The sequence below is a fragment of the Channa argus genome, chromosome 8 (genome assembly GCF_033026475.1).
Source record: "Channa argus isolate prfri chromosome 8, Channa argus male v1.0, whole genome shotgun sequence".
NCBI classification, from domain to species: Eukaryota; Metazoa; Chordata; class Actinopteri; order Anabantiformes; family Channidae; genus Channa; species Channa argus.
Window position 1 is genome coordinate 11,575,008 of NC_090204.1, and position 16,146 is coordinate 11,591,153.

At 39.2% G+C, this 16,146-nt stretch overlaps 1 protein-coding gene across 3 annotated transcripts; it reads right to left on the reverse strand.

The window, feature by feature from the left end:
- Nucleotides 1–211: 211 nt before the first annotated feature.
- Nucleotides 212–9,427, reverse strand: ncln (nicalin). 3 transcript variants are annotated; one of them, XM_067512484.1, is made up of 15 exons: nucleotides 9,134–9,427; nucleotides 8,164–8,354; nucleotides 6,524–6,665; nucleotides 6,209–6,303; nucleotides 5,755–5,835; nucleotides 5,122–5,225; nucleotides 4,532–4,620; nucleotides 4,058–4,197; nucleotides 3,493–3,716; nucleotides 3,035–3,122; nucleotides 2,904–2,942; nucleotides 2,608–2,771; nucleotides 2,252–2,305; nucleotides 1,914–1,992; nucleotides 212–1,221 (listed from the first exon to the last, which is right to left on the reverse strand). In XM_067512484.1, exons 1-15 carry the CDS (start codon nucleotides 9,306–9,308, stop codon nucleotides 1,159–1,161), a joined length of 1,728 nt encoding a protein of 575 aa, XP_067368585.1. In that variant the 5' UTR covers nucleotides 9,309–9,427; the 3' UTR covers nucleotides 212–1,158. The 3 variants fall into 3 exon arrangements, with proteins under 3 accessions (XP_067368585.1, XP_067368586.1, XP_067368584.1); XM_067512485.1 differs by having other exon boundaries at nucleotides 3,541–3,716; nucleotides 6,524–6,668; nucleotides 9,134–9,426; XM_067512483.1 differs by having other exon boundaries at nucleotides 6,524–6,668; nucleotides 9,134–9,425.
- Between the last annotated feature and the right edge of the window lie 6,719 nt (nucleotides 9,428–16,146).

The window sequence follows — 16,146 nt, forward strand, 5'->3', positions numbered from 1 at the left end:
CTTTTGTGTTACTGCTTTTAAGACATCTAATGTATAAGTAATGCAGTTCTGGCTTGACCAAACTCATACAGCTTCCTGATTTATACTTTTCTACACTCAGCACCACATTTTCTGCTGTTAAAAAAAGACGCAAATGGCGAGTTTCATCTTGTCATGTGTCACTACTGCACTACTAAGCACATGCTCTGATTAGATAAGAAAACAAGCTTGATGCATGTCACTTTCTCAATTTAATTGAAGGGGGAAAATAGAGCAGTAAAATCAGTCACACAGCAACAGTGAATCAAACCTCACCCACTGAAAGATCTTACACAAAAAGCAAAAGGTGGAATCTACATTTACCATTAAGTTCAATTTTTCTTTTAATAAATTTACTACAATCTGGATTAACACTACTTCACATTTTATTTAAACAACTTCTCTTTTATGTAAACGGTTTATAAGCCATAAAGGATAAGTTCACATTATTTAGGATTTTAACATAGAACTTGGCCACATTTACAATAACACGAGTGGTGGTTGCTGTGATCTTTTATGTCCAATTCAGATCTCCATTCCTACAGTGAGTATATGGAGACAAATAGGCCTAAGCAATATGTGAAAAGATAATTAAACTGCAGTTATCAATTTTAAAATGTGAACCTATCCTTCAATAATAATGGGCTAAACTCTGTATAGTCTGTTTCTTCCTCTAGCTGCCGAGACAACACACGTTGTCGGTTTGGCAGAAAGATCACTTGTATGCTGAGAACAGGAATGTACAGTGATCAGTGATACAGCAACATCATAGACTCGCACTAAATCTCAACCAACATCTCTGAGGTCAGGGCAGATGTTTTGCATCTCTCATAAGAGCCAAATGATGAAATATTCCAATGTGAGGGATTATCTGAAATGAGTGACAAGACATCTGCTGAGACGAGAGGATTCCTGATTATTCTGGCCCATGAGACCATGTGGGTTAAGCTGGCAGCAGGACAGGATCTGACATCATACTGTAGTTTGTGGATTATGAAGGAAATTAAACTGATTCTGCTGGTTCAAAAACAATCCGGAGAACAGCAACTTGGACCAGTGTCTGTGTTCTTCCTGGCTAGAGTTTTATTAATTTAAGAAAAAGGTGAAGTCTTGAGGAAAAAAAACAAGTGTTGGGTTGGTTTAGTGAGCCTTGGCCTTGGGCTGGGTGATTTTGCGTACAACACCATACAGGAATCCGAAGTTCTGCAAAGAGACAGTTTTCATTTTAATGATTCCAAAGAAGAGAAAACATTACCAGACATCTGCACATTTACAGTGCATTCGGAAAGTTTTTCAGACCCCTTCACCTTATATATATTTTGGTATTCTGACACACATCCTTGTTTTTGAGGAAGTACACATCCACCATAATATTACCAAAGAGTAACTGTATGACTGTGTTTTTGTCTAATGAATCGACTACCCACGTACAGACATATCCCCATAACTTGGCCACATCGTAGTCACTGGTGCATATCAATTTTGACATGTTGCAGCCTTAATCTATAGTTGTTTGAATTCATTATTTTTGTCATTCATTTACACTCAGTACCCCATAATGTGAAAGTGAAAACAGAATTTTAGAAATGTTTGTAAATGTATTAAATATAAAAAACTGAAATATCACATGTAGATAAGTATGTGCTTAATACTTTATTAAAGCACCTTTGGCAGCAAGTGTGGAATTAACCTTTGTGTACCTAGTGTACCTAACATGTGGCTGCAGCCTTTAAGATGATCTACTGGCAATGAATTTATTCATTTCAACTATTGTCATGGTCAAAGTTTGCAAAAGAGTCTGTAGTGCAACATGAAATAGATGGGGAAAAATCATCACGTACAATGTGACAGCAAGTTCGAAAGTTACAGACCACTGCATGACTACAAAGACTTACCTGGATAGCCAGATACATTGCCCCTAAGTAGGCTGCAATGCAGACTGCCAGCAGCAGGTCAAAAATAGCAGGCTTCACTCTGAGGCAGAGAGGTAAAAACAGAGTGAGCATAAAAAAGTACTTCAATTAGACATGGCTTTATTGCCAATTTGTAAATTTTTGGACTTTAAAAGAAGACTGAAGATAAATTGAAACCAGATGAGGCTGCTTCACTACTTCACTGTCAGTTGTGAGCTGGAGATATTTTATAAAGTAGATAAATCAATATGAGCTGGACTAAAAGCTCATATTGCCTCTAAAGCTTTTTAGAGGCAAAGGACAAGTTCATCAAAGTGTACCTGTAAGCATTCATCGTCTGCTTGAGCTGGTCGTAGAAAACAAACTCTGGATCCCTGAGGGAGAGAAAAGTAAAGCGGTCACTTATATATTATGAGCAGAAACTCAGCAGAATGTAAATTAAATAGTAAAACATTCCAGTCATTCCAGGAAATTAGCCGAAGAGATTCTGCAAGTTGAAATTTTCAATATTGTGATTGTGATTCAAGAATATGTTAGATGAAATGAAAAATATTATAAAATGAAAAAGAGACTCCATATTTAAATGTGTGGCAGATACTTCTGAAGAATATGAAAAACGTCTCTTTTCTGTAAACGTCATTGTAGACACATAATTATATGTTTATCTTGACTTTACCTTTTGTCAGCTTTGACGTAGTGTCTCTTGACATCCTTAAGGTAGCGACCAAGGTGATATTCCAGAGTGGACACTACACTGCTGTCTTTGTCCACCAGCTGGGCAGCTCGGGGCTGCGCAGTGAGCCAGTCCACCACAGCTGAAAGCTGCTCCTCCTGCACCTGCTGATGTTACAGAACTCATATTCAACTGATGTTCTTGAATTAACCAGAAACCTAAACCACCACTGCTTTAACCTGCACCACTGACTACATCTGAATGGATTATCAGAAGGGCAGGTACGTTTTGTGACTTACCATTTGCTCAGTGAATATCTGCAGGTCTCCAGGAGCTCCCTGTGAAGTCAAGGCCCAGGACAACAAAAAGGTCACAACACAGGCAGAAAGCAGGTATAATGTTCAGTGTTTCTGATACATTCAGCTCATACCTTCTCTGTGAGGTTGTAGATGACCCTGGCTAGCGCCTCAGCTACCACCTTGGTGTTCCTACTGAGCTTCTTCACATCTACATGAGGCCTGTAAACCAAGTTCAGAGACAGTCAGAGCTTCAAACTGTTTGAGGTGGAACTAGAAACCCTTAGCAACAAGGGAGAGATGGGAAATTGCTTTGGTAGTTCAAGTGCAAACACAACAGATAAAATGGTTTACTCGCAGACACGCTAAAAGATATAGGAGCATTAATAAGGTAATGGATGATCAACACTATTTGCTGATTTGATCCTTAAAGCACATCAATCCATGAGGGGAGGTAAAGATCATGACAAAGCACAATGGATCAGGAGGGGTGGGTGGAAATGGTTTTCTAATACTTATGACATAAATGAATGCAGCTTTAACAAAAGCTAATTATTTTGGGTGATTCAGAGACTTCCAGTAATGAACCCACCCAGCAGTGGGCTCTCCCGCCCCGTGGCGAGAGGAGGGGGACACTGACCGCACGTCCATGATGCTGGAGCGCTGAGCCAGACGGTGTGAAGGCAGATGGGACAGAGTAAAGGCCGGCAGCCGGCGGATCCCGAAGCGCTCGTGCTCCCAGGCCAGCATGTCATCGGCCAGATTGATTTTCTTGTGGACCATGGAGAACTTGACCTCTGGGAACTGACTAACCACCTATAAGGAAGTGATAGCGTCACATACTTGTGCCACACATTATTGTTTCTAATTGGATTATTCTTGACATTAAGAAATTAAAAACTTTATCTTTTGTCTAGTTTGATTAATTGAGTTCCTTTTATCTGGGTTCAGACTTTATCTGGCCATGATGATGTAATAAAGAAAACTCTAAAAGAATCACAAACTCTCAAACACCACTGTAAATTATATGCTACAAACACAAATGGACTTTATTGTGTTGAATGCAGGATTCTAGTGGGAGATTAAAGGTCCCAGGTGACTGAGTGACAGAAAACTGGTGATTAGACTGAAGTGTATGAAGTCTCACTAGTACTCACCATCTCAAGCTCTTTAAGCAGAGAAAACTGAGGAGTTCCCTCTTTAGGAGGTTTGGACACATGGAGGTGCAACGAGTCACCATTCCCTAGTGTGTCCAAACACAACACGAAGGCTACATTGTCCTGCAGCAGACTAGAGTCTGTTGTTGAAGACAGCAAGAGGTACAACAGAAAAGTTAATGAATATTGACAATGTGAGAAAGGAAAGGCCAGAAGTTATGTTACACAAGTTACTGTAAGTGAAAGGAAAGGAAAATAGAGTCATTCTGCTCTGTTACAACTTGAGTTTTCAGTGAGTTCAGTCATTTAGTGGAATAAAACTGGTACTGAAATTTACTTTCACATCAAAAAGCTTAAATAATCTTCACAATAATTGAGACACGAATAATGTTTTGACCAAATCTAGCTAAAAAACAAACAAACATTATATTATCCTCTATATTCAACTTAGTATGGGACAATATTATACAGTACCTGTGTGGTCCAGATTCTCCTCCAGCCAACGTTTTGTGCCCTGGTAGTTAAACTTCCCTCCACCAGACACAAAGAAAAGCAGATTATACCTGGAAAAGCAACAAAACTGATTCATGAGTTGAAGACAATAATATTGTAAAAATCCAATGAAGGATCATGTGTGAAACTATAACCCCAATTCCAAAAAAGTTAAGATGTGTAAAACCTAAATACAAATGCAATGATTTGCAAATCTCATCGACCCATATTTTATTCATGATAGATACCTCATTTTGGATTTGATGGCAGCAACACATCTCAAAAAAGTTGGAACAAGGGGAACAAACATTTCTAAACTAATTAGGTTAATTGGCAACAGGTCAGCCACATGACTGGGTACAAAAGGAGCATTTCAGAGAGACAGAGCCTTTCAAATGTAAAGATGGACAGAGGTTCTCCAATCTGTGATAAACTGCACCAGAAATGTTCAATGTAAAATTGAGAACACTTTGAATATCACACCATCTACAGTAAATAATATCATCAAAAGATTCAGAGAATCAGGAGGAATCTGTGTGCGCAAGGGGACAAGGCCAAAGGTCAATATTCACCCAGCATGTGTCCTTTTGTAGGTATAGAGTTTCGAGAAGAGACGAGCCAGCTCTAGCAACATGGACACTCCACTGGCGTTTGAGTCTGCTCCGTATGACAACCACTGAAAACGAATGAACAAACACCCACACAGAGATTAAATTTGATTGGATTTGTACTTCTATTCATATTACAACTCGCGATGCGTACATGTACACACATGCACACTGAAAAACATGATGGCAACTTTAGACAATGGCCATGTCATGAAGAAGAGCTCTTTTTGTTTGTCGTAAATGAAGGATATGGAATAATGAAAAAAAAAAAGTATAAACAGTATTTAAAAAATATAACTTTACTTTTTTACTTATAACTTTACTTTTCAGATACAGGTATAGACAATGCACAAGTCCCTTTTTTAGGCTGCACGGGGTTTACAGTCTGTTCTCATCCTCATGGACTTATACAACAACAAATTGAATTCACAGATACTGGAGAGAACATGCAGACATGAACAGTATGAACTGGCCTTTGCTGTTATTTTCTGAACTTTTAGAATAAAAAGTTTGACTTTTTGCACTCATCAGCTAATGCCAAAAAATTCCCTAAATCGTTTAAAGGTGTCAGGGATGACATGTTAAAAATGAACATACTGGAGCAACACCAAAGGAGTCATAGTGAGCCACCACAACTATAGTGGGCAAGTCCTCTCCTCCAACTCCAGCTAAACGACCCTGGAAAATAGCAAGAATAGACTCATTAGGCCAAAGACAGCAGAAACAGAATGTATTTAGTTCTGCAGTTTTAAACCAGTGTCAATTTGTTTATAAAACTGTGCAATGTTGCAGTGACTGAAAGTGACAGTTAAGCTCCTAAACACAGAAAAACCTCAGCCTGTCCTCAACGCTCAAGCTTAATAAACAAATCTTGAGGTAACACCAGTTTGTCTACTTCACGTCTCCAATTGTTCAATTAAAAACAATGAGCAAAGCAAAATCTCTTCATGAACAGCAATGATTTGGAACAGCAAACAAATGGGAAAGTTGCCACATGATTTGAAATATTGCCTAAAAAAAGTGTTTTGATTTCATGTTTCATGTTTCTCACCTCCAAACTGGTGATGGCCCAGTCACTTACAGCTTTACTCTGGGCTCCACTGGTGACCATTTGGAAGCCATTGGCTGTGGCCGTGTGCAGCAGCACTATAGAAAAGACAACATAAATTAAGAAATCCATCTTCCTTTATTGTACTCAAATGTCTGAAATAAGCCCAAAACACAAGCCCTATGACTTTAAGAGTGGACTTTTTACATTCTAAATGTCTTCCTATTCATCTACTTTACATAAAAGCAGTGAAACAGAAACAATCAGAAAACAGTATTTCATAAGCGCAAGTTTAGTCAAACGGGACTCAGGGTCTACCTTCAGCTGCTGATAAAGAGCCCTGGGATGATGAAGAGGTTAGTGTTTGGGTGTAGATGGACAGAAGCTCTTCATCCTCCATGGCAAAATAAACCGGGACAATGGTCTCAGTAGCGAGTAGCTCGGGCTCCAGCTCCATAAACTGCTACAAAGGAAAAGCAATTTGACAATCTTATGGATTAAAAGTGAGATGTCAAATCTGATGAAAGTTCTGTTTCAACGATCTTAAATGAAGACACTAACAAGAGAAACCATATTTTCCTAGGATTTTACCTGTAAAATCTGTCTCTGCAATGATTCAAAATAAAAAGCTTTAGGCTATGATACCAAATGAGTAACTCATCAAATGCCTACTGCTGCAGTTTTTCAGAAAGACTCATAATCCAACTCATGCAGTGGGGAGTATAGTTCCAATGTGTGCAGTGTGCTTTTCAAAGCTAACATTCACACTGTACGTTGCAAATTCAAGGTGGGATGATGTTGGATGATGATTGTACATTAGCATGGCATACACAAAAATAAGGAAGAAGGTGCTGTCAAAATAATTTAAAAACCAAGTGCCCTAGAAAAAGACAATTAAATCCAAAAAAAAACAATCTTGTAGTTGATGAGTAATTGTGGTTCAGTCACTGTTTTGTGACTGACAAATACAAGGTTGTAGCTGGAACTCCCACGCATTATCAAATGCTGAGGGCAAAACAGAAAGCATGTATAAAGAATATCAGAAAAACACAAATGGCAATGTTTTTTTCTTGTTCTTTAGCTACAAATATATAAATTACTACCACTCAGTCGGGCGCCAAAGCTTTCATCCCCTTATTTTACAAAGGCAGAAAGCCTAAAACGAAGACTCAACATAATTCTCAATGCAATTTCAATTAGTTCAATTGTCATTTCACCAAAAAAAGATTTTAATTATTAGAGGGAGTGCAAACCTTTTCACTATTATAATTTCATTATTTTATTTCTTATCACGAAAGAACATTTTCCCTAACATAACAAGAGTGCACAACTAGCTAATACAAATACCATCATAAGAAAAAAAAAAAAAATCGAGGAGTGTATAAACAAAAGTAATAGTAAAATAATGAAAATCGTATTGGTGCAAAAGCTGGCTTCATAAATTAATAAAACAATAAGTTACATTTCTGATGTAATAACAATTGTATTAACTGAATGTGTAGATATTATGTTCATGAAGGAAAATCTTTTAGTTTATTTGACATTTTAAAACAGTAGGATGCAAACTTTTGCACCCAACTGTAAAAGTTGCACCCACACCCACATATGAACCTATTTCTTTTTGGTTGTTCACATATCACAGGTAGCTTTCAAAATATCACACAATTTCCTTTCTGAATTTTAAAGGGCTCCTCCTCGGCTCCTCCCGTCTCATGTCGAAATGTCCTTGAGCAAGACACGAACTTAGCTGCTCCCCGTGAGTGTTGGCCAGCTGCACAGCAGCTCCCCCATTGGTGTGCGAGTGCGTATGTGATTATGAGTGCAAATGGGTGAATGAGAAGCAGTGTAAAGTAGTTTGAGAGCCAATAGGTAGTAAAGGGTTATATAAAATACTGTATTTTACTTAAACACACAATAAAATGAGAAACTAACACTGAGTTTTAAAAAACTGTTGTTACCTGCACTATGTCCTGGGGCATAGCAGACATGTTTTTGGGCAGGATAATGACCACAGCCCCTGCTGACTGGCGCAGGGCTTTCTGGTATTTTTCATAGGAGAAGTCTGCCAACCGCATGATAACACAGCGACGACTTAGTACCTCTGCCTCCACAGTACGAGCCTCAGTGTTCAGGATGGCATTTCTGGTACCTGAAGAAACCAGATACAATGATCAGAAATGATACATTAATTCCTGTCTTTATGGAAACATGAAAGGGCACAGATCACATGCCCTTACTATTACTCTGAAACAAATACTTAAAACAAATACTTTTTCTCAAGGATGATGATAAAATATACTGTGTTTCTTGACAAAGATGTTAAATAAAGACTTGGGAAAAGCAGATTCCATTCATTTCCATCCAAAACTTTCCAGAAACAATGGACATAAGTGTCAAAGTGCGTCCCCAGTAGGCAATTCCTTCCCGACTAGAAAGCTTAATATCAATAATTAAACTCACTCTCACTTTATAAATAGTATTAAAATATCCTTCTCCACCTTTCACAATCTTACAAACCATTCCATTATAATAAAAAGCGGGATTAGAAAACGGAACCAATCTGATCTGCTTTATGCCCACATTAAGGAAGATGTTTAGTTGGTTATCTGTATAACAAATTAGGTAATCGTTTAGTTTATTAAAAGCTTATAAATGTAGGGACTCGAGTTTGAGAATGTATAATCTAAAGAATTAATGATGTACTAGCGTAATTCTGCCTCGTAGCAAGCTAAGCTACATTAGCTGCTAGCTGTTGCGACCCTGCATGTTGTCATTGAAATGCTACTTCAGGAAACTTAACGCTAGATGAAAACGACAACAAGGCTAGATTCAGAGGTCTGTTGTTTGCCGATCTAATAGCTGTGCAAGTGAATATGGTAGGGTTTAAATGCCTTCTCGAGTAATACGCTGCAGAAACAGCTGACTTACCGTAGGGCTGCCCCTGCAGGTCGTACTGCTGCATGCGGTAAACCGTGAACTCATGTGCCGCCTCGGCCGGGAGCGGTGACACCAAGATCAAAACCGCGGGTATAAACACAATGAAAGTAAGGGGAAACGACGATTTAAACATGTTATCAAACACTTCGCTGGCCTCTTCGAACATTGTGGCGGCTGTAATGAGCTCAGACAGCAGGATACAATAATATTTTCAGCTGTCACCGCTCTCAGTAACCGACAGCAGAGGAAACTCTGTTTAGCAACCGGAGCTACTGACAAATAATTCTAATCAGGCAAAAACCTGGACGACCTGTTACTCGGACCGTGACAAAAACACATTCAACACTGCATGTTTTCGAAAATGAAGAAATATATTATAATGTGTACAAAAAAATACTATTTTATGTGTAAACTATTAATTGAATCATTAGAAATTTCAAACTGAGGTAATTTAAGGGTCCTTCAGAAATATTTTAGGACAGCTATAAACGCAGGCTGGTGTATTATTTTGCGACACTAAGGGGCGCTGTTCCACCAGACAACCAGAACCAATCAACTCATTTCAGTATCCCTTTTTGTCCACATCAAACGCACTCCGAGCACAAACAGGGATTTAACCAGGTTTTCAAAAATACTTGAAATACTTTCATTTTACCTTTTCAAAAAATTTATATATTTCCATCAATATAAATGTTTCAAACAGTTAATCCATAGAAAACCCTTCATTTTAGGATTTCTGTTCGGTTCAGCTGCAATCATTAGTTAATTAACCATTGTTAGTTCCTATGTTTGTTAACCACAAGATCTGACATTAGAGCTAAGGCAAAAAAATTATATTATAATATACATTTATACTTTGTCCACTAATAAACTAAATATGACAGTATAGTCTGTAGCACTAGGCTATGGACGCGTGAATTGCCATTAGAATTATGAGCATGATGCACATTCATACTAGGCCAAGTTTTACCTTGAGAACAAATACTAAGACAATGAGACAATGTGAATTAAAAAATAGTTTGAACTTTAACATTTGTAACTTTTAAGGTAATAGTTTTCATAGGAGAACTGTGATTTCAAACTAAGGAACAGAAACTAGAAATGTAGTATTTCCATTTGAAAACACAATCTGGCCTATCCTAGTGGAAAGATGATATGATCACCAAACTCTACTTGTTTTCACCAGGCCTTCTGCCTAAAGCTTTATAATAATAAAAAATAGCAGTAGAAATTGAAAGCCTCAGTTCAGGTGGGAAGAGCTGAAAATCATGCTCTCCCTTTCTCCCCTCTCTCCGCCTCTCCCTCTCTCTTTCTCCTGGGGCTGCTCTGCTAAGTGGGAGATTAATGCTGATATGATGTCCTGCCATCCAACTTAATGGACATTGGCGTCATTATTTCCTGTTGTATGAGTCTTCCATGCCCAGGCTGGTGAGAGGGCAAGCAGCAAACAAAGCACAAAACCAATTTAGCGTGGACGTTGAAGTCACTGTAATGATCATCTGGTGAGCCACTCGGATGACTTGCCATCTGAGTGAAGGAAAAACTACAGCTCAACATAAAGACATGAGTAGAAAAGAACAATTGCTACAACTGGGAAATTATATTCTAGTGTGGATCGTGCTTGAGAGGTACAGGGGCAGTCATGTCACAAGACACTAATTCCTCAAAATTCAAATTCATGAGGGTCACTTTTGCACATATTGTCGCCCTGTGCAATAATGTAAACATTATTTCAAAACATGATAGTGTGTACAGCACAGCGAAGACTCAGAAGAACACACACACAGACACACACTGTACAAACAATACTTGAGCTGTTCAGTGCCCTCATTTCTTTCGAGGACTCCTGGGAATGTCCTGAATCACACCAGCCTTAGCTCCTGACCCCCGACCGCAGTAAAACACTTTCTCTGTGTGAACATACAAAAGGTGCAGTCAGTGTGTGTGTGTATGTGGGTAAGTACCGGATTAATGAGAGATTAGCTAACCAGTAGTAAGTTAGCAATTCTTGTGTAGCATGCCTATGTAAGAACCTCCCCTTACTCCTCCCTTTATGGACCCTTCCCATTCTCGGAGGATGCTGTCATTTTCTCACCACACTGGCAGGTTGCTCAAACACTGGCCACACTGAGGTGTTTAAATCGTTCAACGACAAGGTCAGAATCACACAATACCAAAGATATACTGTAAGAGGGAGCGCTCTTCACACAGACACCACCATCTGCACACAATAGTGGTCTTTCAAAACCTATGGAGCAGGTCCTCCATGTCATTACCATGCCATCTTAACGTTCTAGGCAACTGATTTACCAATCATTTTTATTAAAGCGAGTGGATATAAGACAAAGAAAAAGGGAAAAGATAGTGTACGACAGTTGAGCTGTAGCCACTGAGACCGTGAACCTATTTGGTTGCGCGGGACAACAGTCAGATAATGGATGACGGGGCCTCTTGGAGCCAGCCGTTCCATTAGGTTTTGTTAATGTGGTCAGAGGAGGCTGGCGTGGCTCATCCGCCTTCATATCCATTTTCAGAGACACTCACTCATGCTGGCCAGTGGCTTGGATCTCTCTCTCTCACTCTCTCTCTCTTTCTCTCTCTGTCTCTATCTTCCTGTTTTCTACCGTTACCTTCCTTATGTCATAAAGTATAATTCTATGTTTCTTATTTCTTTTTCCAGATTTTCTGTCTTGCTCTCTTACTCATTGTCTATATTGCTTACTTTCCTCTGTGGTTCTCATGAGGTTTTGAGAAGATTCACTTAGTGCTGCTGTTTTAGATTAGTTGGTGTTTTTCTTACAGTATGAACACAGCCATTGCACAAGAATAAAGGGTACATATTGTCTCTGAATTTCAACACAGAGGGATTTGAGGAGGATTCACCCTTTTGCAACAAGAATTCTTAGAAACCTATTTTTAACTGTCCTTGTTTCTCCAGTCCTGTACATACATCTCATTGCAAAAATGTTTAGCAAACTGGGAACTTTAGATTTATGAAAGAGATGTGTGTGTCATGACAGATTGTGAGCACTGTGTGAACTTTACATTTAGTGGGCTGGACAGTGACAAATTCATGAATGGACCCATGCGTGTGTGCTTGTGCATGTCGTAATCACTTTCTACATCATGCTGGGAATGTAAGCATAGAGTTGGGAGAGGCTAATGTACAATTCTTTCCTCTGTCTTTCTTTGTGTCTGGACTACCAGCCAAACAATGGATGCAACTGCTCCTATAAGTATACCATTCACAGCATGGCTATTGGTCTTTGGTGATCTGATTTATTGGAGTTTTGTTAGTTCACTGCCAAAGTAAAGCCGTTTCCAAAAACATAGGGATGCTGTGTAACATGTAAACAAATTACACAATGCAATAATGCAAATCATAAAACAATGTTGCCTGCTGCCTGGCTAAATAGTTCAACAACTTTAGAATAATGTGAAAATGTAAAGAATTTCATCATTCACAGTACATAATATCGCTGAAACAGAAACCTACAGAAGCACATTCCTAGCTCTAAGATTTGGATGTCGTAATTATGAGAATGCTTCAAAATCTGCCGTAGAATATTCAGATTTTCTACTATACAGTAGTACAGTTGTCAAAACTAGGTAGGTAAATAGGTAAATTTCACAGGTTTTACAACAGCCTGGCCTGAAACTGGCCTGGCCTGCAAATGTATTAATACGACCATAACAAAAATCACAATTTGCATTTTCAACATTGGAAATTTTGTCTTTGTAGTATCTTCAATTTACATGCGTTTAATTGATTTAATTGATTAATTGCAATGCAGTCTGTTTTTACAAAGCCCACATTTCCCAACAACTTTGGAAATTTGGTTGTACAATATAAAATATCTTGGCTGCAATATCAGTTTTGTAGCCTGCGCTGTAGAGCTGAATTGTCAAAATATTAATAAAAGACCGTTTTTTATGATGTTACCAAAGGACCACATTGCTCACGTGTGTGGTCATGTAATGCTTTGAACGACTAGTGTTGAACCACCTGAAAGACTTTATAGGGCCCCTGCTAGGCCCCCTGCAAATGACACAGTTGATTTCAGGGAGCTCAGCAGAGGATGTACTTTGATTTCATTGATACTTTTATTGTACATTAATTTCACTGGTGCTCCACTGCCAGGATGTGCACAAATAAAATCCCCACTGACCAATCTCACCCTTCACACAACAACCAGTAGCTTCTCCCTTTCTGGCAGGAGCTACACAGCCCTGTCTGCCAAAACCACAACACTGAAACAGTTTCTTTCCTCAGGCCATCACACTCATTAACACTCATACTGCCACATTGCTCTTATCCATGCTAAACTCTACACACTGCTCATATTAATACTCAACCACCACATCGCCACACACAGATTAAATATTGGCGCGCGCGCGCGCACACACACACACACACACACACACACACACACACACACACACACACACACACACACACACACACACAGTGTACCTGGGTTTGCGTTCTTCATGTCATTCTTGGGTTGTGTTGTAGCTGTTATTCTGGTCTATAATTTAATTTTCTCGGTTAGATATTACTAAATTAATTCTGATATTTTAATATAATATTTCTAAAAAACAAAACAAAACAAACAGTGCAGGCTTATTGCTCATGCAAAGTTTCCACAGTGTTGTTACTGTTGATTATGTATAGACAGGAAATATTTGTACTGTTGTTTATAATAGTCCACTACCTTTTGTTGTTGGTGATTTAGCAGGAAGAGAAAAACATCCTTAGGGGAAGCAAAAGAGAGACGGTTCTTGGAGGATCTGACTCATATGTTGTTGGGATTAAGACAGGTTTCAACACATATTTAGGTGTGTATAATTAATGCTGCTTTATTTGTGGAATAAAATAGCATTAACAAATTTTGGGCAATTGAGGACCGCAGAACAAGCTGCAAAAAACATTATCAGCTTATAAAATATTTAAGGAGATCCTGTTAGTAAACACATGCCAAATTACAATCCAGGACACACATAACTATTAAGTTTAACTTGTGTTTCTGGCCCCATAGCTAACATAAGTTAAACATTTACTCTTCTTTTAATACTACTTTGTCCTCTACCTGAAAGAAAAACGTGTTTTTCAGCTGATAAATTCTCCACTGTGTTCGCTGGCAAGATGATAACTTTGTTTGTTGTCTGTTGGTTGGTGAAAGCCGCAAGCATGAACCAAAACAGGAAAAGATGAAGTCCTAAAATGAAAACAACAAGCACATTAGTACATTTCATTCATTGGTAATTGACAATTATTCTAAAAGTCAAATGTGATGCTTACACCTTGCCTGTAACCTGCTCCTCATTGTTCCTTCACCTCTTCATCCACATAAGTGACCCTAATTTTGTGTAAAACAAGTGGGCCTTGCGTTCCTTGCCCATACGTCCTTGTCATGTTTTCACTTACCCAACTGGTGAATCACAATTGGTTGCCTGTGCCTGCCGATGTCCCTCTGACCTTCTCCCTTACCCAGCCACAATCGCTCTCTCTCCCCCAGCTGAGCGGGAAGTCGCCACTCTGCCAGCCTAATAAATACAAAAACAAATTGCCGCATGTTAGAAGTATGCCGTGTGGGCTGTAGCTGTTAATGTAATGAACTTGGCTTCGTGGAAATAGGAGGCAATTAAACTCCCACGGTGCCTCCCTCTGGCCCAGACAGTGAGACTGAGGAGAGGGGGAGTTAGAGAGCCTAAAGGGAGAGAGACAAAGAGCTTAGAGGCAATAGAGAGAGAGAGAGAGAAATGGGAGCTTGACACAGAGAATGGAGCCATTTAAAAGGCCCACAGGAGTAGGAAGTGTGCTGACTGTGACTGAGCCTAAACACCAATTAGTCATGAGGCCGCCTCATCCAGAGGTCAAACTGAGCCTATGGGAGCACTGTCCAAACATCGCTCACCCTCCTGCTGTTTGTTTTGGTTGTTTGCCAGCCTGATTGGCCTAATTGCTGACTGATTGCCAGGCAGGTTTAAGTTGTTAAGAAGGCAAGAAAAAAAACAAGAATCAATATGGTGTTTAGTGTTGTCATGATCTGGGCCTTTGACCCTGGTGTTTAGGTTTGGTTGGGTCCTTGTTCTTCCCATAATTGACCTCATGTTTGATCTGATTTTTCCTAGTCCCAGTTCTTTATCGTGGCTTAACATCCTTAAGATCAAATGAGTAGTACTGGATGTTCTAATCCTGGAAGTTATCCAGCTATGTCAGTTCTTGAAACCCTCTTGAGAAATGAATTTGAAAAGTTGTATTTGACCATCTGAGGTACTGTAACTGTGCACTCTCTGGTTTGTTGACTAGACGAAATACCGATCAGCCATCACATTGTGACCACTAATAGGTGAAATGAACAACATTCATATCTCACTACAGTGGCACCTGGAAGTTGGTGGGATATATTAAGCAACAAGTGAACCTTTTTGTTTCTGAAGTTGAGCTATGTGTAACTTCCTGAGCAAGCATAAGGATTTCAGCAACTTGGAGAGGGAACAAATTGTGATGGCTAGAGAACGGGTCCGAGCAAGTCGTGCAACAAAAGTGCCCATGTTTGACCAGGAAACAGCAAAAGAAGGTGTCCTGGTCTGATGAATCACGTTTAGTTTTATATTGTGTAAAATCCTGGCATGCCAGGTCTATGGAGACCCCACCTTGCAGCTTACAGGTCTTAAAGAATATGCTAATGAGAGCTTGGTGCCATATACCACAACATACCCTCAGAATTAGGCAGGTGGTCATATTGCTATGGCTGACTGGTGTTGTTGATGCTAGAAACTATGATCAGCATGTTTCTCATGTCACCTACATGCTAATGAGAAAAGACAGAGAGAAAGAATAAAAAAGTAAGTTAGCAAAGTGGAGGTGGAAACAAAGGTGTCTGCCTGTCTCTCTCCATTAAAGTATACATTTTATAAACACATATCTTTTTTTATCTTTGCCCTGATTTCAAAGGTTTTCTCACATAAGAAACCGCATAGACTTCCTGATCCAACAC

Excerpts from the sequence above, each read along its gene's own strand:
- ncln (XM_067512483.1), bottom strand. The coding sequence starts at position 9,308 with ATGTTCGAAGAGGCCAGCGAAGTGTTTGATAACATGTTTAAATCGTCG. Across the intron at positions 4,621-5,121 it reads TACAAAAGGACACATGCTGG|GTATAATCTGCTTTTCTTTG; the intron begins GTGAATATTGAC and ends TTGCTTTTCCAG. Across the intron at positions 1,222-1,913 it reads CAATGTATCTGGCTATCCAG|AACTTCGGATTCCTGTATGG; the intron begins GTAAGTCTTTGT and ends GTCTCTTTGCAG.